The 24,306-nt window shown below is 41.5% G+C and overlaps 1 protein-coding gene across 1 annotated transcript; it reads right to left on the bottom strand.

Annotated features, from left to right (window-relative positions):
• Window positions 1-1,342: 1,342 nt before the first annotated feature.
• On the bottom strand, window positions 1,343-20,316 carry frs3 (fibroblast growth factor receptor substrate 3). The gene is made up of 7 exons (XM_033626462.2): window positions 19,931-20,316; window positions 17,955-18,080; window positions 17,778-17,866; window positions 17,404-17,590; window positions 14,236-14,397; window positions 12,214-12,335; window positions 1,343-12,132 (listed from the first exon to the last, which is right to left on the bottom strand). Exons 3-7 carry the CDS (start codon window positions 17,841-17,843, stop codon window positions 10,810-10,812), a joined length of 1,860 nt encoding a protein of 619 aa, XP_033482353.2. The 5' UTR covers window positions 17,844-17,866; window positions 17,955-18,080; window positions 19,931-20,316; the 3' UTR covers window positions 1,343-10,809.
• Window positions 20,317-24,306: the final 3,990 nt, after the last annotated feature.

Below are 24,306 nucleotides of genomic sequence, written 5' to 3'. Positions count from 1 at the left end.
TCCACCAGTCATCTAGCCCTTAGGTTAACACTTAGGCCACTCCTTCACTGACATATGCGATAACATGCTCAACCAGGTACACTCGTCTTCTACGTCGTCACTCATTAATTAAATGTAAAATTGTCCACAGAGCCCACATCTGCAAAAATAAATGCAAAAATAAATGATCCATCACTGATCCACATATACTGGCTATGGGATGTATTACAGACACTTTCTCAGGCGTTAAACTGTACAATTGAACCAGTGAGACTTGTTGCTGCGCCAGTATATTCCCTTAAATCACTAATAATTCCTAATTTGTTATCAGGGTTAATGCTGATAAAGAACTTTTGTAACTAACCTCGGTAACTCTACCTGGACAGCAACTAACAGTTACAACCTAATACCATATTGCACGTGAGCAAAAAATACATATGTAATACATAAATAGAGTGCATATATATATCACTTTTCTAATGGTAGCGACCACTCAAAGCGCTTCACAACACAAGCATTGTTCACACACTGGTGACCGAGGCTACCATACAGAGTGCCACCTGCTCATCAGATAAACATTCACACGATTCGTACTACATACACACAACAACTGACCCTCCGAGTGGTGGATGACTGCTCTACTTCCTGAGCCTCAGCCGCCTCGTAACACGTGAACTAATAAATTTTTTTTAATCATGAACCAAACATCTACTTTCATCCACCACGTTTCTGCGTATACGACGTCAAAGTGGACAAGTCGTAAACCAAGATTTTCGCAGACTTTCTGTGCTGGCATTCTAACTTGAGGGGGCGTTCACTTGAGTTATCCCAGTGGGAATCTAATTTTTCCAATTTCCAATTTTCTGACACCACAAGAATGCAACATGAAACCTGCATGGCAGGAATTTTAACCCTAGGTTCATAAGTGGCATATTTGCCATAATTGCTAGACAGAGTTCAATTATATTTGACGAATTACTGCAGTTAACATTTCAGCAGGTTTATCTACAATTCAGAAGCTACCAAACTTGTTTTGCAACTTACATACCCTTTTCTTTAAATAATCCCCAACTTCCTGTCATATGGAAGCTGCTGTTGTTTGATACACAGTGAAGCGGCCAAACTGTTTGTAGTGAAAACTCCACTGGGGAAACTGGAAGTTTCAGATGATCATATTTCAGGCACATTTAGTGGTCAGACAGAAATCCACCACTGAAATGGCAAAGTGCAGCGGGAGCTTCATGACACCATGTGCCAGCATTGTCTGTCCACCTGTGTTCTGTTACAACAAAATAAATTATTGAGCGCTTCAGTTAAGACAGAAACCCCCAGACTTAACATTAGTGACGCCAAGTAGAGTAGAAACAATAAAAGCTCTGCTTTATTTGTGAGGCTCCTCTTTTGATACAGTAATTCAGTAACCATAAAACAAGACAGACATACGAACACAAGACAAGACAGCTACTATTTAAGGCATATATTTACAGTTTGCTGTAAATCTCTAGAGCTAACAAGGACCATGCTCTCTGTACATCAAATTATTAAAATTGTTTACACACTGGCAGACACTAATTACATGCTCAAAAGAAGTTAATATTCAGCTGCAAAAACTATTGTGGAGTAAAATCACGGTTTAATTTCTGGTTTAAGCAAAAATGGGAAACATGATTGTGTCCACTTGGATAAAAAGTAATATATCCTGGGCAGGTTTTTGAGCTACAGACATCTGTACATACTCTGAACAAAACTCTACTTTGGATGGTGTTGACACAGTTAACATCATTTCTCTCCTCAGGGTACAGAAATCCCTCGCACAGCGCAGTTTCTCTCAGCTGCTGGGCTGGAGGATGATTATTCACACAATGGTTTGAGTGTTGTCTTACACACATTTTAACAGGCCCGTTTCACGTCTGTCTTCAATGTTTCTTCAGAAAATAATAAATAGACATGAGCAAACAAAGCATTTCACCTCCAAAAGTGATCAGGTTTGATCAGCCCAAAAAGGTTCGGTGTTCACATCAGCTGTGTTGACCTGACTCGTTTCTTTCACTCTTAAAAAAAGATTTTTTTTTTTTTTCAAAGTCTTGTACTGTTCTGATTGTTGAGCAGCCTGGTATATTTTATAAAAATATTCTAGGAATACCTTAAAAAATATCTTGTAAATGTTGTAATGTTAAAAATTTACATGTAATGAACTGAAGAGGCACGTGATCCTGGAGGGGAAATGCTGTGTTTCACTCAAATACATTTATCGATTCTTTGAAACATTAAAGGTTTGACTTAAAGAAAAAAAATTAGACACTGTTTAGTGCACAATAAGATATTTTCATAGCTTCATTTTAATATTAGAATTACATTTACTTTTACATTTTGGACAAATTCACACTATAATTGATAAAATTCAGGGTAAAAGTCACCAAATGTCAGGCTCACTTTGTTTTGGGACAGAGTGGGATGAAGAGGTCAGATAACATACATCTCTGTGTGGAATGATTCAAGAATGAAAATGACCCAAATGTTTTCTTTTTGACAGTCCAACAAATGAAGCAAATCAGCTTTTAATATTCACCTCTAATGGCAGCATGATAAGACCATCACCGCATTTATAAGCCATGGATGGAAACACAGAAACATACAACAAATATCTGAATAAACTTTTGCCAAACTGAGACAAAAACAAAGAGAATCCCCCCCCTCCCTCTCTTTCAGCAAAAATATTTAGCATGGTTAAACCTTCAGCTGTGCATTTGTATCACAAGTAGAGTCTACAACAGCAGCGAGTCACTCGTGTCTGCCTCCGATGAGTCAGAGAGTACCTGCAGTTCCTCGTAGGTCCCGGATTTTGTCATGCTCGAGCATATTTGGCACTCATTCGATTCGTAAATTGATATAATAGTCACAAAGTTAGGCCAATGCAACCTGTATGCAAATACACAAAAATGTACAGCTCAGACCCGTACATGTACATCACCCTCTGGTGGTGATCACACCCTCATACCAGACAAAAACAAACCAGATTTTTAAAAAAACACAATAATAATAATAATAATAATAATAATAATAATAATAAAGAGATATTACAGTTTTCTGATACTTTCAGTATTTTGACAGAGATCTATCTCATAGCATGGACAGGAAGTTGAGGTTTTACAATATGTCATTTCTGATGATGATACAGAATCACTTAAGATGATGATGATGATGATGAAAAACCACTGATGAAGATGGCATGTAGCACTGTGGTGCAAACCGTGTTGCGGCCTTTCTCTCTGTTCCTCCTATACTCTCGTAACCCAGCTTACGTTACACATTTTCAGTGGTTACAAATTATAAAAGTATACAAAAAAACATCTCTGAAAGGAGTTTTATTTTCACATTCTTCAGCACTATGAGAAGAAATGGCAGCTGATGAGGAATCATGGAGTGCACATGACATCATAATGACAAACACACGGTAGTCTTTACTCATAATTAACATTATATGCTACAGAACATACTAGTCATGATTCAACACCTTCTCAGTCACACAGAGTTTGGCTATATTTTCACTCCTAAACCACTGAACAGATTATTAAGATCATGACTCGTGTAATCTCAACAAATGATGACTCATTCAAATTTAATGTCAAAAACCCAAAGGGAGTAGTTCAACAGTTTTGGAGATATGCTTAAGATATTTGCTTTCCTGCCAAGAGTTAGATGAGAAGACTGGCATCGCTCTCATTCTGAATCAGTCTGATGAGCAATGATTTTGTGCCGAATAACCTCTATGAGCAGATATCTGCATATGTTTGCAGAATCTGTAGCAATGGCACGAGATGTTGGTTTCCGTTTGTAGTCTGAGTAGTTTTGACCAATCATGTTTGAGGGGCAAGTAAACAGTCTGTGTGGAGAGTTCAGAATGCAATCTGGGAACCCATCAGCTATCGTCATTTATATTAGGGGTGGGGGCAAAAATCGATACAGCATAGTATCGCGATATTTTTGTGTGGCAACATCGTATCGATACATGGACGCCAAGTAACGACTTGTTTATCATATAAATTACTAATATGACAAGTGGAAATTAAGCTTTTGGTGGCCTACTAGAATATAAAATTAATACTTTTTCAGCTCACTAGATACATTTTTGATGCAATTTAAAAAAAGCGAGATGACAGACTGAAAACTATCTTATCAGATAAACAGATGTTGATAGAGTTTTCCTTTTGGGACACAATTTACAGTTGGACAAAGTTAATAAAAAGCAATATATTTTATCACAATACTTTTAATATCACAATAATAGTGTATCTTGACTTAAGTATCGTGATAATATCGTATCATGGGGCCTCTGGTGATTCCAACCCCTAATTACCTCCGCCAAGAAGGTAATGTTTTCGCTGGCATTGGTCTGTTTATCTGCAAAATAACTCGAAAAGTTCTGAACGGATTTTGATGAAATTTTCAGGAAAGGTTGATAATGGGACAAGGAACAGATGATAAAATTTTGGTGGTGATCGGTTGAAGCGACGTGGATAAAATAATAAAATGGCGGGAAATCCGAGCTGCTTGGCGGAGGTCTGCGCTCTCTGAGTGCTCTAGTTCATATGTGTAGATATTTGTTTATAGAGATTAGCCAAAATGGCCTCTGCCCAGAAGGGGAAGTCTCGACCCGGATATCCGCTGGCTACACTGGAGCTCTCCAAATATTGGCCCTTGCCTCAAGAGGTTTATCGCTGCGGACTGACCGCCAATGGGTTGCGAGACTGTGTGCTGAATTACTTCATGGCTGGGGGCAGTGACTTCCTGGAGTTACTGCTGGTTTCCTAGCAACTGCTTATATGCTAAGCTAACATAACCATCTATGAGCTGTAGCCTTACGTCAAAAACACGTCAAGCAGCCTTGAAGTGTGGTTTGCCACTATAATTATATTTTTCTGCTGCCGGAGGGCGTGTTCATGTGTTTCAGGTAGGAGGAAATTCTTTGTAACACCAGTCAACATGTCACAGGAGTCACAGGTCTCTGTTTACATACTGGCTACTGGAATTCTCTGACCACAATTTACCACTAAAAGTTAAAACACACTCAACTTTTAGTTCGGCCGCAGTTTGCCACAGAATCAAATGGCCACAGGCCGCCGCAGCATTCCATAGATATTACATGGCAGCTTGCCGCAGGCCGCACTTTGCCACTGCTTGGAGTGTTTTCGGTGTTACATTTAGTGCACAGACACAATAGTGGGATCAATCTTCCAATCAAACTTGGCAAGAAAGCACATATACATTTTCCCCAGAATTTCCAAACATTCCTTTAAACAGACATTTGTAAAATACAGTATGGTGTAAAACAATCAGGAGTTGGCACTTTTTTCAAACACAACTTCAAGTACAGCTTGAAGTATGAAACCACAGGCCCCTTTCAACTTTGTTTCTAAACTTTCAACATGTGGCTTCGTTTTTTTTAACAGCAGGCTGCTCTCATAAACAGTGACGAAAATGTTTCTCCAGTTTGAATATGAAAGGCACAGTGAGAAATTTATTACAATGGACTTCATGGCATTCATGTTTGTACAGTAAACACAGAGCAAGTCCTTTTATTGTTTAACATCCCATCCAATAAATTCAGTTTGAGGAACTTAATAAACTTTGTGTCATCCCGCCCTGAAAAACCAATCACACCCCTGGGCGACACCTGATAAATTTCACTGACACCTGTGTGAATTTACGCCTAGAGCATAAACACTGAAGGTGACTGAGAATTACACATTTCAGATAGCATCAACCCCCTAGTCAGTCACAATGAGTAATGGGATGGGAGCTGCACTTTGTTTGAACTCAAGTGCAATTAGATCACAAAAGCGTTTTTTTGAAAAATGATTTAGCACATCTATTTACTTTGATTATTAATCAGTAAACAAAGGAGTCTGTGGTAATGATGCTGTAATCACTGGTTTGGGTGTTGGTGAGGTTACTGCGTTATAACAAAGATAGCTAACACATTTAAACATGGATATTTTTTTTTAAAATGACCATAAAACCACATGTAACAATATTCTGAGAAATTAGGTGAAACACTTTCTGTTTCCTGGATGAAACATAGCCACTGGTTTGAAAAGTTCAATACAATAAAATTGAATTTAAGTACTGGCAATGGTCACCTACTGTATGGCACTGTTAATGTGAGTTTAAGCAAACACAGTGTCTGACAATCAAGAAAACAGGCATCTCTTTTTTTTTTTTTTTTAACTTTCATAGCTGAGATCACACTATGAAGATTGAAAGGTAAACATTGTACCTGAAATCAAAATAAGACTGCTGATTCACAGAAGAACAGGCGATTAAATACATTAAGCCCACAGCTCTATACGTAGACTACTATTTAAAAGTCACACTTCACACATTGGTCTGATTTAGATCGACAAAACAAGAATTCATCCATTATTGCAAAAATGTAAACATCCTTCCAATGTATCATGACAATATCTTCGCAAACACACTCAAAAATGTCCCCTAACAGTTGGCCTTTTTGTGATAGAAGATACTTTTTTAAAAATGTCATATTGAAATATGATGGTGGAACAAAAATACAAAGCATCAACTTTTCATTTGGGGGTATTTAAAGCTTCTGTGTTGGGAATATTTATCAGACACTAAAACTCTATCATTATTGTTACCATCAAACCAGTAGCAGTAGTTGTTTTATTTTTTATTTCATTTTATTTTTTGTTTTTGTCTGTTTTATATCTGTAAATGGAAAACATTTGGGCTTTGGATTGTTGGTCAGACAAAACAAGCCGTTTGACGACATCACCTTGGGGTTCAGGAAAATTGTGATGGGCTTTTTGTGTACCAAACAATTTACAGATTAAAGCTGGGGTAGGGAGTTTAATTTTGGCTTCAATGGGCAAAAATCCCACAATAAACTTTGAGCATACTGTAATGCAAGTGGACTGAGAGTAAAACATTGATTTCAGCACCTCCTCTTGGCTCTGTTTTCAATCTTTGGAAAATCTAGCCTGTGACGCGAGACTTTGGCCAATCACAGATCACTTTAGCAAGGGGGCGCTCCTACTGGCTATTCTACAAATGCAGATGTGTGTGCACGTCTGTTCGATGACAGTCTGATTCAGTAGCGGAGAATCCTGCAAAGAAAGTTGCTATTCCAGCATTGGCAACAACTGCCGACACTGCAAAGCAACCCAAAACGGGAGACGGACTTATCAAAAAGAGTCTAAAGGAGAGTGAAGATAAACACAATATAACACGTGTCAGTATTGGCAAGGCATTTCAGAGATGAAGAGAGAATGCTGCTAATAGTTTCGCCCTCTGCTAATCAGAGCTAAACAGTCATGGCAGCGGCTTTAAGTTCACCTTTGTGAAGGTAACTTTAACATATACCATGATCATTTGGTGGGAGGGGCTTAGCACAGAAAGGCCAATCTGCAGGGGGAGGAAATTCTGATCTTTTTTTGCCCCTTCCAGACTTCTGCCTAACCCAGCTTTAATCCAGAAAAAAAAAAAGAAACAGGTTAATTAATAATGAAAATAATAGCATGTTGCTGTCCTTAACACCTGTGAATAAAAGTGACTTTTAAAAACGACAATTTAGTAATAGATTATGTGAGTTTTGGAACTATAGATTAATTCATTTGTCTATAATTTTGACAAATTATTTATCTCTATGAGGACTTTTCCAGTTTCAGATTATTGACAATTTAAAAGTGCTGTATGTAACTCTGGAGACAGATAGTTGATTGTTGATTCCCAGGTCTACAAATACTGAGGCTTTAGGTTGGTGGTCTTTCTCCAGAGGTACATACAGCACCTTTAATATCTTTAAATTTTGGACTGTTGGTTGAACAAAATAAGATGACCCCACAGATTGTTGGAAACTAGTAGGACTTTGAATCGGTACTTAATACGTCTACAATACTGACCAAAATAAACTAGTAACAAGTAGTATTAAAACCTCTCCACTGAAACCTGGATTCAATGTTTTTTGTACCAAAACCCAGGGGGGGGAAAAACTCCAAGGTTTTGCTCGCAGCCTGTCACTTAAAGCATTCCTCCATCCAATGTGAGATGTGACTGACCCACTAACTCAGCAACTACAACCCATACAGTCTGTGGTGTGGTGAGGTTGAGCGCAGTGTATTAGACAGAGTTTGCAGTTCACTGTGTCGAGATGGACCAAAACCCTTGAAAAAAATGGCTATATTATACGCCACTCCTTCCACATGATGGGTTTTAAATAAAGTTTTTTAAAAAAGGTATCAAGTAAAGTACTCTGTTGGTCTCAGTATCACTTAAAGGATACTGGTATTGTAATTTAGAGACTGGTGTGCATTTTTCCACATTTTCTGGCATTGTATTGACTGAACAATTCTGGTTATTAAAAAAACATTAAAGTCATAAAATGAAAATGTATCATGTCTAAAAATAAATAGCAAATAATAATTTGAAAATAAATAAATAGCAGTAATAGTAATAGATTATGTGAGTCTAGGAACTGGTTTTCCTCTGACTGATTTTCAGTTTTATATCATTCTAAATTAAATATCTAAATAAATATATTTAATGTAAAATAAATATCTATACAGCAGCAATCAGAAGCAATAATCATGCATAAATATTTTTGAATAAATCATCTTTGATTTGCACATGATGTCACACAGAAGCCAAAAAACCCTCCTCATCAGAAGTTGAGAGTTTGTATTTGTGTCCCATACTGATCTTTTGAACACTCTGTTGAAGGAACTAACATCTGAAGGCCTAAACATGTGTAAAACCTCCTCCGTCAGCTGAAAAATATCACCTTGATGTGAGCGCTCAACAAAAACATGACAGCGTCAGTGGGCTTGTACCTCCGTCAGCTCTCAGACAGCCAGTTTGTCCAGAAAAACAATCAGTGAAATGAAATACTTGCCAAATGAAACGTTCTCTGAAATGGTACATTATATATTTCTACTGCTCATAAATGATCCCAGAAGAACACAACAATGCTACTTCTATTAGCAATTAACAATATGGTAAAAGATCTGACATCGCATAGGTTCAAACACGTAACGTTTTCATTTTGACAGGTACCTGTAGCCTACAGGGGCTACTGTTAGTATGTACATGTAGCAGCATAAAACCACCCTGGCTGTGATTATCAGACTACAACATCACCATTCTTAGATCTCGCTCCCAGATGGCTGTCGATGTGGATGAGGTGGAATGTGCAGTTTTTATCGTTTTTAATTATAATCCTTGAAAAGTTGGATTTTTCTGTTTTTATCTCCGGACTGTATTCACCTCATAACTCTCTGTCCTATTGTTTCCTACAAATCCTTATGACACGTTTGATTTCTATTCATCATACAGTTTGCAAATAAGTTTTGGCACTTAAAATATAAATACAGTCTCTTTTTTTTCTTTTTAAATATAACTAAGCACAGTTATAACAGTAATACACCAGAGTCCAGTGATAATTTGAGGTGAAACTTTGGTCTCCGCATTACCAACTGGATTACAAAACGCTGGTCGTCACATGGAAAACAAAATTATTACAATCAGAAACAAAAGAATGAATAAATAAATAAATAAATATCTGACCAAGGTTGATAAATAGCCTCACAAAAATCTCCACGTCATGACTCTGCGACATACTTGATTACCCTTTAACAGCATTCACACCTGATAACTGACAAATTACATATTCAGCACTTTTTATGTGAGGTTATAGCTTAATGCCACTATTTGAGGTTGTTGATGTCGCCATCAAAGCATGTAAATAAATCCTACCTACGATGCTGACTAAGAATGTGCGTGAAATATTAGGCCCCCTGCTTTTGGTAAAAAGGACATGGTCAAAGCTGTGGCTCCAGCGGCGTGGGAGTAGAGACAAAGAGCGTTTCAGTGGCCCAGGGTCAAAAGTGCAACGTGACAAGCGTAAACCGCGCGGACCTCCTGCAGGTCTGGGATGAGGTGCAGAAGGATGTGATCAAAGATGATATGCTACTTTTTCATTTGCTGCATGTGGATAGGAGGGAGCCGGAGCTCGTTTCATCCATGTGTGCTACTTTTACCATCATTCAGTTTAGTATAACTCTGCAAATATCACCATCTCTTCTGTTCACTTAACTCCATTATTTTTTTTTTTGGACTGGACGACACCATTCCCTTAAATATGATAAAATACAATTCCATAGGATTGTGTGCAAAATGCTCTATAGGCATATATGAACAAATAATGGTCTCTTCTACTAGCCACACGTTTAGACTTAGATGCTTGTGATGAGGTATGAATATTGGCCAGTATCTTGGAGGAACCATTAACCTTCCTTCACGCCAACTTCTCCTGCAACGAGGTCACATTTTTGCCTCTCATAGTATTTAAGTAAAAAACCACATGGATGTAAAATAACTAAATGATAGGAACAATAATGTGTGAGTGGAGATGGGTTCATGAATTAAAGTTTGCTAATACAGTATGGCAATGACTGCTTCCACTGAAAACAGAGGTCTCTGCTCTAAGTCATAGCTAAGCATGAAATCATATATAAGTTTATATGATTTTATGCCTATATTTAAATATCCATATATCCAGCAAACTGCCAATTTCTCGAGAGAGCTTCACACCACATATCTAATAAATAACACAGAATAAAATGGCAAATTCTCCTCAAAGATTCCTCATTTCCTGTTATATGCACAGATAGGTTTCAGTAAGTTTCTAATTAGGTACCTGTACTGTATTAGTCAGCCCGACAGTTGAATGGATGGATGACAGTGAAGGGTCCAGTGTGCTAAGATGAGGATAAGCCTTCATCTGTCTTCATCGTTCCTCTTCAGTCTGAACACCGTTTACAGAGGCAGGTCTGTGCTGTTGTGGCGAGTCTTTCTGGAAGTCCCATCATCCCTGGGCAGAGCTTTCTGCAGGTTGGACATGGCAGCGGTCTTCTTTAGGTCAATGACTGCGTAGCATTCACTGCGCCGGGGTGCCTGCGGGCCACATTTTTTGGGTGGTAGGCGCTGGTGCTGTGGCTGGGTCTGGGCACCCCCGCCGCTGAGGGCTTGGCAGGGAGGTTCTCCCTCTAGGTCCACCTGGATGTAATTCAGCTGCCGAGATGGAGGCATGTGGCCGTGCTCACAGCCTCCAACCCCTGACCTCGATCGTCTGCGGAAATCAAAGCTAAATATTCGCCCCCCTCTGTCTGGCTGACACGGCCGTGGATGCGGGGGGCAGGCGTGTCGGAGCCGGGGCGGCTGGACCTGCTCTGTGTTGACATAGTTCTGCAGGGCATCTCTGTGGATGCCCCGAGCATCCTGGTGGTACCCGTTGGGTGTCCCAGGGCCTTCTGAGAACTCATACTCATCAAAGTCTTCCTCCTCTTCCTCATATTCCTCCTCATCCTGCTCATCATCTTCCTCCTCCTGCTCGTCGTCCCGCTGCAGAGCGCTGTATTCCCACACCGGTGGCAGAGATGGCAGGTTCTCGTAGTTAAGCAGAGCTGTCCGACGATGACCTCCACCCATGCCCCTCTCGCAGGGGTAACCCTGCGGGGGTAGAGACGATGGGCCGAGGGAGTGTGGGTGCAGGAGGGAGTGGGTGTGACTGTCCCCAGTGCTGCTGCTGCTGCTTGAACCCACAGACTGAGACACGCTGCTGGGACTCAGCCGCTGCTTCCGGCCGCTCCTCAGCCCGTTGATGTTCTCGTAGGTGAGTTCCCCGCTCTGGCAGCTGTCTGGGTGCTCGAGGCCCGGGTGCCGGTGCGCGTGATGATGGAAATGATGATAGGAGTGAGAGTTGCACAGGTGCATAGAGGGCTCATCTCCCTCCGTCTCTGAGCCTGTTGCACCCTCTACTGGCTGAAGGTTGTGAGGATTGTGCCCATGCCTCTCCCTCTCTCTCTCCCGCTCTCTCTCCAGCAGATGGCGTTGTGCCGGAGTGGGGCCCAGCATGAATTTGACCTCCTGCGAGGACGGCTGTAAGAACACCTGAGGATCGTTATGCTCCTCCAGGGGACAGCACCGCATGTTGGACTGCGGATTTCCTTGGCCCCCGACAGGCATGGCTCCCCGTGTTGTTTCAGGGAAAGAGCTGGGCCGCACCTCAGGCAGGGAGTGCACACAGTGACGCATAGAGAGATCCCCCTCCATACTAACAGTATTTACATAGGTGTGGGTCTGTTGGGGAAAATAAAAACAGGGTCAAATTGTGAACTCGCACAGATACAGTGAACTATATGGAGCATAATTAGGTCTTACCTGGTCTTCCAAACCCATGAGGCTATGACCATGATCATCAGCAAGAGAGGGCTGGGAGGAATCACCTCTGATTGGATAACCAGGGTAGCCGTTGGGAAAAGCCTGGACAGGGAACGCTGGAGCTGCAAACACATTTATGTGACAATATAAAGACAGACAAAATGCAAGGTGGCTTTTGTGATCTGGCATAGTTGTTATATCCCAGTGGAACCTGAGGAGTCACTTGTCAAAGGCTTCTGAGACTTTTAATATAAATCCTTTTTTTAATTGTTTTCTGTAACCGCTTATCCTGTTGGGGGTCGTGGGGGGGGCTGGAGCCTATCCCAGCTGATAGGGCGAGAGGCAGGGTACACCCTGGACAGGTCGCCAGACTATCATAGGGCTGACACATAGAGACAGACAACCATTCACACTCACATTCACACTTACGACCAATTTAGAGTCACCAGTTAAGCTGCATGCCTTTGGACTGTGGGAGGAAGCTGGAGTACCTGGGAAAACCCACACTGACACGAGGAGATCATGCAAACTCTGCACAGAAGAGCTCCCCCCACTCCGGGTTTGAATCGGGAACCCTCTTGCTGCGAAGCGACAATGTTTAGGACAAGTTTCTGTTTACATTTTTTTTTGTCTGTTAACTGGTAAATATGATACAAAATAAAAAGAAATCTATCCACACCAAAGCAACCCTTTTAAAACCTGCAGCAGCACCACAAACAGCACCATCATCATCCCAGGCCACACAAGTGATCCAGTGGATCTACAGCAGATCTACTGAATTAAGTGCTACCTACCAACATGGACACAAGCCAGCTGTCGAACACAGCTGGAACACTGACACCAACTTCTGTAACTTTCTGCTTCAACAATAGAAAATCTGGTTTAGAAAGACTGGATTATGTTGCCTCAACTCACCACAAGACTTAATTGGTTAGCAGCACTATTTCAGTCAGGGAGGAAACTGTGGGAATGAGAGTGAACCGCTTGTGAAATTAAGATTTCTCACTAAAGGGGCGGCAGTAGCTCAGTCCATAGGGATTTGGCTTGGGAAGCAGAGGATCGCTGGTTCAAATCCCTGTATAGACCAAATATGGAGTCTGGACTGGTAGCTAGAGAGGTGATAATTTGCCTCCTGGGCACTGCCAAGGTGCCCTTAAGCCTCCTCCCTCTGACTTCTCTCAATTTATTGTATGCATAGATCCTTTTTGTGCATGTGTGTATTTCAGACCTGTGGGTATATGACAACAGAGTGAAAGAAACTGAATTTCCCCTCAGGGTTTATAAAGTATATCTTCATCTTCTTAAAGTAAGTGCTGGTTGGTGGATCAGATACACCCTGAAATAAACACCGACTCCTCTTTACTCCACAGCTCCACCAGTTTCTCCTCCCTTTCCGCAGTACAAGAGAACCGAAACTTGTTCACATTCTTGCACCTCCCCCGGGTCCCCTCCATGTTTACTGTCTGCCCAGTTTAATGCTTCCTGTTTGGTGCTGGAGAGAGCGCACCTTTTGGTTGTTGACAACATTCACGTCAATGAACTTCAGTATTTGTATGAGCCAAGAATAAAAACTTTCAATGATATTAATCATGTTTGATTTTGTGGGAAAGTTAAGACGAGAAAAATACTGACTACAGACAGCTCGGACTGAGTTTTATGACCACACTACACCAAACGATTGAGATCACGAGTGGGCTGAGGTAAAACTCTCGTGGTTTTATTATTAGAAATTTCTCTGTCACAATACATTCTTTAAGAGGATATTGGAAACACCATAGTCACTGTTCTTCCAGCCCTAACTGACCATAAGAAGTGTCTGTGGCTGCAGCCTGTGTCACTGCTTTACTTGGTGTTATCTGGATACCTGTGACTCAGTAAGGTTCAGTTTAACCTGTGTCTATTAATAGCTCATAAATTCTGCTAAATTTACTGCTGTACTGCTGCATGCAAGTCCTACAATTAATTTCAAGTGTATAATTAGCTTTACTTGTGTGTGTGTGAGTCTGTGGTGGTGTGACTCACTGTTGGGAGTCTGTGGTGTGCGAGACATTTCCATCTCTGGTGTGTGACCACTGCGACTCATCATCATCGACTCTTCCACCACGTTGATGCTGTTACATTGCATCAGCTCCTGAAGCAGATTGAAGATCTCTTCTGCACGGGAGCACTTGAATGCAAAGATTCCTAATCAAACAGGCAAAATAATAACATCGTTAGGCCACAGTTGGTCATCACTGACAATGCAAAGACATAGAACTCCATGGCTGAAGAATAGATGTTATAAATGCTGATAATATGCTGTATCAACAGTCGACCGACAAAGTTATATTTGTTCATCTATCTTGTGACTAAATATTTAACATCTTTACATCTTGTTCTGTTACAAGGTGGTTACGAGCACACACGGTATGCCTCCTGTTCAGTAACACTACATGTGTGAACACAAGCGATGTGTTAAACTTATGCCGAAATCAGACTACAGGATATTTGTGCCACAGTGTTGTGCTGTGTGACTTCACATGGCAGACTGCATGTTGGATCCCGACCAATCACAACCCTCTTCGCTACACCTGGCAGTCGTAACAACAAAAGTTCACACACTTAAAAGACAGTGAACCTGGAACCATTCATCGCCGCTTGGCAATGAAGACATGCTTTGGTGAGTGTGTGGGTGCACAGCTTACATCCTGGATGTGTACAGATGGTGATGTTGTGCCCACAAGTGTGATTAATTTGGCATAATGCTCCTGACCTGTTCTTACTGGTATTGTCAAATGATTAGAAGTCTTTGGCCACATCCACACTGATATGTTTTCATTTTAAAGAAGCGCTTTCGAACAAAAATGATCTGTGTACACACACACAAACAAGAAGCAGATTGTCTGCAGTTGGTTGCTTTGTTACCGAAAATATTCCAGCGATTTCTTTGCTTGGACCAATGACGACATGGTGGAACTGTTACTGAAATTAACACGAGTGTGAGGCGGTCAAGGCGGCAGAAAACAGGTTGGGAGACATTGCACGGCCAATAAGGCGACATATTAGGACAGTACCAGGGTTAGAGTTGTACTGATACTGCATTTCCGATACTGCCTAAAATGCGGTATCGGGTATCGATGAGTACAGCCTATTACCAATACGATAACACGTAATGCCTCACGTCATTACGCATACGCACGCTACAGGCAAACGAAATGGGAACTGAGCGGAGTTTAAAAAGCATTCTACTGTAGCCTTTAAAATGTCTTTCTTACCAAATTGTGTGGCTGCACTTTAACGTGTGTCTTGATCTGTGTCAACACTGGATAATAATAATAAAAAAAAGTTTTATGGCATTCATTCTACTATTATATATTTAATTCTTAATATTTTACATAGAGTTTTAGGAGTTTAGACATACAACAATTCATATCCCATTCATTTTTATTTTACACACTGGTATCGGATCAGTACTCGGTATCGGCAGATACCTAAGTTTCAGGGATCGGAATTGGTATCGGGAAGGAAAAAGTGGTATCGGTACATCTCTAACCAGGATCATTATCTACTGCTGGAGGAAGCCATGGCGATGGGAAAGCAATACCCACACAAGAAGGGTGAAAACACAAATGGTATGTAGGCTTACTTATAATGTTTTGGCTTGACACGTTGTGACTGATAAGACCCAATTGAGAAGTAGACATGGGTGTCACGTGGCACCATTGTTTTCAGCCATCCAGACTAAAATGCACCCCTCTACTTTTTAAACTAAAACGGGGTGTGCAGCTTTTTCAAAGGTCTCAGTTTAGGAGTTACAAAACAGTGGAGTGGTGTAGACACAAGGCATAAACATCACAATAGCTATGTATTTTAAAACAAAAATATATTAGTGTGGATGTGGCCTTTTTGTTCAAGGGGCCACTATACACCCTATTAGAACTGCTTATCCTATGGTTAAATACTAGCTTTGGAAACGTCTCCCCCTTCACGCTACAGGAGGGGATGTGTCTGACTATTTCTGTAACTTTCCGTAAATTGACGCTCTGACATTCACACCCGTTTCACACAGTGAAAATCCAGCAGTGCAAAGGTGAGAAAGAAGCCAGAATTTGAGCTTCTCTCTCCAGTCCTATTTTTATTCTTGACTCAACTATTTCTTATCATTTTCAACTGAGTGAAACACTATAAATGTCTTCCAGGAGAACTGTCTGAAAATGTGATATGTATGTCTTGTATTTCAATGACTTTAAATACTTTTGATTTCCAGCATGGTTGGACAATACGTCTTGTTAACCAGTTTTGAACAAGCACAACCCGACCCTTGCAGTTGTACACAAAAGACTGCTTTGTGCTCCAGTGGGTCAAAATTGCCAAACACAAGGTTAAAGTGAGGCATCCCAGATGCTGTGTTGGTTGTCTTTGACTATCACAGACTACACGGCTGCCCACCCATCACATCAGGCTGATGTGTAGTCTGAATCTGACATAAGCCAGTTATTTTGGATTGTCACAGTAGGAAAAGCACAGGTGTTGCCAATAACTCTAGAGTGGAAAAAGACAACTTTTTTTGCTTTAAATTATCATTTTGAAGTAGATGTTGATTGCACTATGTAAACACTATAGAATAATGACACCTTCAGTATTTAGATTGGTTCAGCCTCTCGCCTGAGTCCAGACATTTGAATCTGCCCACTCCCTTGAGTTTGAGTTCACTGATTCATCTAGCATTGTGACATGAAACAGCGGTTCGATTCAGGCGTATACGTGGGTCTCTAGTGATTCGTTGGGGAAAATCTAATCCCCCTCCCCAGCGCAAATTGGTTAGAGTAGAAGCAATGTCAGGTGAGCTCACAAAATGAAGTCTACATTTACAGCACAAAGGAAGTGCGTCAGTCAGTTCACAATAAAATGGAACAACCAACATTACTGTGGAAACTGTGGTAGTTGCTAGTTGCTAGAAAACCAAAAGCAATTCAGTTGTCTTTGCAACAGTGGTGCCAACAAAAATACTACTTGGAAACGCTAGGAGGGATGGAGCTGAAATTTTGTCTGTTTCAACTTTAACATGTGCTCTATTCTGCTCAAGCATCCTGTTAAGTAATGATAGTGTGACAGTGAGCTAATACGCACAACACCAGGACCCTGAAACTGATGCAGTTAAATGTTCACATATAAAGAGAATATTAGAACATCGTCAAACGGTTTGCTTACCCTGCCCAGTCTGACAGCGGCGACCGCTTTCAAAAGAAAACAGGTTGGAGTCGTAGCCGTAGCGGCGCAGGCAGAGATACGGCCACCGGATGGCATCTCTCTTACGTGTGTGAAGAATGAGCTCGGTCTGGGTGAGCTCCATGATCCCAGAGCCCAGCTCGTTGCCCTCATCATCCACATTGGTGACCTAGGACAGGGATTAGAAATATAACATGAAGAGAAGGAACTGTAAATTTAGATTATTGCAAGAGGCTGCAAAATACATCTCTTTATTACTGCACAATGTCACGTGTAAACGTGATCGCCAGCCAAAAGATCACGAGACAGCTCTAAAAAAAATGAGTTGAATTTAAAGTGAATGTGGGATTATTTACCTTAAATTTGGTGAGATGGTTGTCTCGGATGGGGTCTCTGTACAGACAGCTCCAACAGCTCCCCATAGCTTCAGCAGGCCAGCTGAAACCTGTCAGAAAAAAAGAACATCATCACCCATTGCCTTTAACAATATCAGCATTTTATATACAAAACCCAGACAAACACAAAGTGCTTACTCAGTCCAGGCCATCAGTGTAAAGGGATTCACGTCTCAATCCCAGGATCTTCGACTGGGCATCGTCGTCACAAGCCAGTTAGTCTGTTGGGCCGACATCTTGAAGAGAAGCATCATGTTCTCCCCCCTGAAACAACATTCAGGTTTAGACATAGAACGTGTTGATGCATAAACATTACCTGCAAGCAATTTCAAATATAAAATGCTGCTAATTTTAGCAGAAATATAAGTGGATTCAGAGCGTCCTGATGGCCTGAACCTGTTGCATGTCATCCTTTATCTGCCTCCTCGCATTTCCTCTTACCTCTTTACTCTCCGACATCAAACAAAATGTCTGAAAATCCTTCAAATTAAGATTCAAAATATCTAAATACATAATTGCCAAACACTTAAAGGTATGTCTTTTACAGGACAAAGTTAAAGTTCAGTGTTTCTGAGTTTGTCAACATTATGAAATGTCCACCATAACTAAACAATGGAGTAAATGTCTTCATTCCCTGACGAAGACCATGAGATGTGGTTAAGAGTAGGGATGCACCGATTCCATACGCCAAATAAATATTAGCACCAAAGCTGAAATTACTGAGAAGATTGTGCGTATAACCAATCCACATTAAATCCAATTTCTCTGTCAATTTTATTATGACATTAATCACTTCATTCTTTCACTCATGGTGGGATGCTGACTTTAATTTAGTCCCACAACTCGTGCTGTACAACCAATCAAAATATTATCAAAATCCCACTATGGCCAGGTGCAACTTAAATCGCAGCAGCTGTAATTTTTTGACAAAGCTAAAATGTGTCACAACATACCATACCATTATAAATGAAGTGGTGCTACAGAGATGCCCAAGCCTACAAATGATATTCCAGATGTAAGGGAACAAGCTTGTTTGGTACAGACCCCAGCAAAAATCACATCGTCGTCATTTTTATATTTTTTTCAGTGAAAATTAAATGCAAAAATTACCATTACCACTAAAATCGCAACTCATATGACAATATCTGTAATTTTTTTTTCTCCATATTGTGCAGCCCTACATACATGTTGCTATAAATAAAAATATGATATCCACAATTTAGCTGAGCACTGATATTGGCTGATAACCTGAGTTGAGGTATCACCAGACTGGGAGAGAAAAAGTAAGCAGGTGCATCCCTAGCTGAGCTATTAAGTGGACCTTTAAGTTGAAATGATTTTGTCACACATCTCATGTACAATCACAAATAACCCAGGCAAAATACTACAAATGATTATAAAAAAAAAATACACAAAATAAAAATAAAAAATAGAGTGAGTTTTCTGTAAAGTTGTTACCAGAAATCAGAAACTATCCATGTGCATCTTTAGTGAAAAAAAAACAACACTGGATAATCAATCTGGCACATCTGTGCTTTGAGCTCTGGACACTTTAACACACAACACTACCTCCTGTTTCATGTGCTCACATCTGCACCGGTGATCCTCCTATGATTCCTGCTCCCTGTCACCCTCACACAGCCCCACAAACACATTTCAGATCAACACCGCCGCATTATGTGAGCTCTAACCTGGGCCTCCACATCTGACTGGAGATGCCAGGCTGCTGGACTCCACAGCACCAATCCACAGCTACCTTCAATCAATGTTACACATGTAAAAGAAAATAGAGCAAGGGCTACATTACACAAACACTTGTCACACAGCCCAGTGATTGAACTGGCTTTCCCTCCATCTGGGGGCTATTTACAGCAGAAAAATCACAGCCTTTTGCTCAATTAGCCAAACCGACGCAGAGCCCCCAAAACAAGCCGCCAGCGAGGCTCCATCTGCCCCGTCAGGGTGCACACACTCCGGCTCAGCCGCCAAGGAACCAGCGCTCTGACACTAAATGCACAACGACACGGTTCAATAACCATTTGTTCTCATTGGTGTGAGGATACAATAGCGTGAGCATATAGCAGTCAGGACGACAGCGATGGTTTGCTACTCACATGTCTGGCACGGATTTTTTTATATTAGCCCTAATGCGAAATAAGCATTGAGACTGCGATGGGTTATCGGCGGCGGCGGCTGCTGTTGGTAGCGGGATGTGGCACTTGCACGGCAGAGACGCGGATAAAAGATGCAGTGAGAGCAGTAAAAAAAAAAAAAAAAATGTTGTTATTTTTTCCTCCTATTACGCCCCCCTACTGCAGCACGGGCCTCTGCCTGCTGTATGACATTTCCCAAGCAGCTGGGGTGAGAGTTCACCGCCAGACAACGAGGCTGAGAGACGCGACAAGAAGGTAAGAAACGCTGGAGGACCAGAGAGGAAAGGTGCGCCTGGCTGACAGACTGGGAGGAGGAGGGGCCACTCAACTGGGAGGAAAGAGCATCTCTACCCCTGGTTTTACTGCTCATAAGCCCCTCACCAGTGTGTGCGTGACTTTAATTTGCCACTGTATCATTAAGAAAAAACCTCCACTCAAAATGTGTTTTGTTATGACTTTTCTTGGGTATTTGAGTTTCACTCTGTCCAGGGGCGGAATTTAGATTTTTAAATCCTCAGAGGGGCTTTAGTTTTTCAGACACCCCTACCCAAGATAGAATATTAATATCAAAATATTAGGGATGCACGATATTGGATTTTTTGCCGATATCCAATATGCCAATATGCAACAACTCATTTGACCGATAACCAGTACTGATATATCCATTTTTTCCTTACCTAATTTTACTTATCTCTTCTGTAGTGGAATTAACATCATATTATGCATGCATATTTTTATCGTAATGGCCCACCAGCAGACAGAGACATGAAATTCAATATTTTTCAATGTGCATATTAACAAAAAAGCATATTAGCAGCTTCTGATATTTCACTTTAAAGCCAATATCGGCCAATACCGATGACGTGCCAATATTGTCATGCACCCCTACAAAATATGTGTTTATTCTAAAACTAGAGGCTTTTAAAAACAGCATTGTTAAACGTAACAGAGTCAATTATACAGCAGTAATGTGTGTAACAAAGTCAAATGTACATTTGTAATATTAAGTATTATAATTACACAAAATTTGTGTCAGTTATTACCTGACATGCTGAGGCCTCCATAGTCAGTATGTGGAACGTTTGATGCTCAGTTTCTGTACCCCTACATTCACCTTTGGGGGTATCCCACGGGGTGTCTCCCGCCTTGCCTCTCCCCTTTTGCTGTTGTGCTCCATGGAAGAGGTAAGCTGGGAGAGGGGCTCTTGTAGTACTTTCCATGTTTTAGCGCTGTTAAGTTGTTTATGAGTGAATTTTTCAGCCTAAACGTATTGTACAATATGCTAACATATTCCTGTGTCACTTAATTTGTGAAGGGGGGTTTGAGTTTATATGGTTGTAGTTGATGGTTGTATCTTTTGCTGTCAGTTGTCAGGAATTAACGGAGAAATTTCACACCAACTTATTTTCATTCCCATCTCATCTAATACCAATGCTTCATCAGCGGCCCTAAACATCAAACTATGATGCTCTAGGTCAGTGTTTTTCAACCACTGTGCCGTGACATATTGTCTGGTGTGCCGTGGGAAAATTTTTTTAGACCAATTTCACCTAATTGGTCTAAAAAATATTTTTTGAAAACGAATTAATTATTATCTGCAAATAATGTGCCGTTGTCGAGTGTCTGTGCTGTCTAGTGATCGGCAGAGTAACCATGTAATGCTCTTCCATATCAGTAGGTGGCAGCAGGTAGCTAATTGCTTTGTATTTTGAGACAAGAGAATTAGTGATGCATGGATGCTAGGTGGCGGTGACAGTGGCATTGTGGCTAGCAAGACTAGGCTATACGGTGACAGTGATGGAGAAGTTTTTGAAAAGGAAAGATGCTAACTCCGAACTGGACCCTGGACAAAATTCGGACCCCGATAAAGGCCCAAGTATGAGTGGAGGTCAAAAGAAAGCAAAGACAGTTAGCTCAAGCAAAGTCTCTGGCGCGAGGCAATACAGCGAAAGCTATCTTTCATTTGGATCTACTTTCACCGGGGATGCAATGAAACCAACTCCGTTGTGCTTGGTGTGTGGTGAAAAGCTATCCAACAGTGCTATGGTCCCAAGTAAGCTTAAACACCATCTCCAAACGAAACACCCTTCGCTTCAAAACAAGAATGCGGACTATTTTGTTGGCCTGCGTGAACACACGGAGAAACAGGCAACTTTCATGAGAAAAACCACAAAGGTAAATGAGAGAGCCCTTAAAGCTAGCTACCACGTTGCTGAACTTGTAGCTAAGTCAAAAAAGTCGCACACTGTGGCAGAGACATTAATACTTCCCGCCCGCAAAGCCATTGTAAATGAGGTGCTCGGACCTGAAGCAGCTAAAGAAATAGCCAAAGTCCCTCTCTCAGATAACACAATTTCCAGACGTATTAATGACATGTCTGCAGACATCGAAAGTGTGGCTTTGGAAAAGATCCGTATCAGTAAGAAATTTGCATTGCAGCTTGATGAGTCTACTGATATTAGTGGACATGCTCAACTCTTGGCCAATGCGCGTTTTGTGGATGGAGACGCAATCAGAGAAAACTTCCTTTTTTGCAAGGCATTGCCAGAAAAAACAACAGGAGGGGAAATTTTTCGGGTCACATCAGAATATCTTGAACAAGGAGGACTTAAGTGGGAAAACTGCACGAGTGTCTGCACTGATGGAGCTGCAGCCATGGTCGGGCGCACCAAAGGCTTTGTAAGCAGAGTGAAGGAAAGAAACCCAGATGTGATTGTTACGCACTGTTTTTTACACCGTGAGGCCCTCGTAGCCAAGACTTTACCAGCAGACCTAGTTCCTGTGTTGGATGATGTTGTGCGCATGGTAAACTTTGTGAAGTCACGACCCGTGAAAAGTCGCATATTTGCATCTTTGTGTGAGGAAATGGGAGCGGAGCATAAAGCCTTGCTGTTTCATACGGAGGTCCGATGGTTGTCGCGCGGCAAGGTCTTGGCCTGTGTGTATGAGCTGCGGGAGGAACTTAAAGTGTTTCTCACAAATGAGAGGTCCGGTTACGCAAATCTGCTTGCAAGTAATGAGTGGTGTGCAAGGCTGGCATACCTGGCAGATATTTTTTATCATCTGAATGAACTGAACACACGAATGCCATGCCGAAATGAAAACCTGCTTACAAGTACAGATAAAATAAATGAATTCCGTTCAAAGGTGCAACTCTGGCAACGACATGTGGAAAGTGGCAATCTTGAAATGTTCACACTCACCAAGCAATGGCAAAATGTTAACACTGCTGCATTGTGTGAGATAATAGTTAAACATTTAAAAACTCTTGAGGAGAAGATGTCATTTTATTTCTCTTCGGCCTCCACTGAATGCCTTGACTGGGTTAGGGACCCATATAGCTCAGCATCAGTTGGTGGAAAGGACATGACTTTACAGGAGCAGGAGGAACTAACTGAACTGAGACAAAACCGTGGTTTAAAGCTAAGCTTTGCTGATCTACCTTTGGACAGTTTTTGGTTGGCTACTGCCAAAGTTCCCCATTCTGGCAAACAAAGCTATTTTGACATTGCTCCCATTTTCCACAACATATCTGTGTGAGGTGAGCTTTTCAAGGCCCAGTGTGTAAAATGGGTTGAAAACAGTGACATCAGTGGTCAAATTCTAGATTGCAGGGCTCATTCGCTCACCCCTCCCGTCGGGTAAATGATGGTGGCCTCGTAGGGACAAAAAGCCTTGCGCACGAGTTTTTCAGGAGTAGGTCTATCTAGCGACGAGGTGAATGTTTATTTGGAAATCTAAGCCATGTTACGATACTGTAATGAATCCCTCACGAGCAGGAGACCAGAGGAGCGTTCGGGAAAAAGGCCCGTTTATTTGAGCACTCCAGAAACTCCGGTAACACTCCACTCCGTCCCAAACTCTGACTCTTCTAGCGTAACAGACACACTTCATAACTTTACACACATACTCGTTTACCATACCGAGTGGGGACCCCCCTCCCCTCTCTGCTCTGCCAATCTCCAGCCCACACACTGACTGACAGCGTAGCCGGTAACAGAGCTCAGCTGTTTATTTAGCCTAGCAATATCTCCAGACTATAGTAGCTGCAATGGACGACTTTGAACGCGATTTTGAAGAGTTTCTTGTAGCGGACACAGACCCAGAGCCATACCTGTTTGAGCCGGAGCATACAGATGAGGAACTCCATGTGTTTGATGCTGAGCGGGTGAGAAGAGAGGCTGAATGCACAGAATGGGATTCGGTGCTACTGCTACCATCGTTGGGGAGATATATCATCAGGAGGAAAAGCGCCGCAGAGAGTGCATCACAAGGAGTGAAGTTGCGTCTTCTTTTCCTCGCAGATGACGGTTCGGGTTCATTCTCTCCTGTTGCGT

The sequence above is a fragment of the Epinephelus lanceolatus genome, chromosome 1, assembly GCF_041903045.1.
Source record: "Epinephelus lanceolatus isolate andai-2023 chromosome 1, ASM4190304v1, whole genome shotgun sequence".
NCBI classification, from domain to species: domain Eukaryota; kingdom Metazoa; phylum Chordata; class Actinopteri; order Perciformes; family Serranidae; genus Epinephelus; species Epinephelus lanceolatus.
This window is presented reverse-complemented; position numbering and strand designations above follow the sequence as displayed.

Excerpts from the sequence above, each read along its gene's own strand:
- frs3 (XM_033626462.2), bottom strand. The coding sequence starts at position 17,843 with ATGGGGAGCTGTTGGAGCTGTCTGTACAGAGACCCCATCCGAGACAAC. Across the intron at positions 14,398-17,403 it reads CCGCTGTCAGACTGGGCAGG|GAATCTTTGCATTCAAGTGC; the intron begins GTAAGCAAACCG and ends CTGTTTGATTAG. Across the intron at positions 12,336-14,235 it reads CACACCACAGACTCCCAACA|CTCCAGCGTTCCCTGTCCAG; the intron begins GTGAGTCACACC and ends ATGTGTTTGCAG.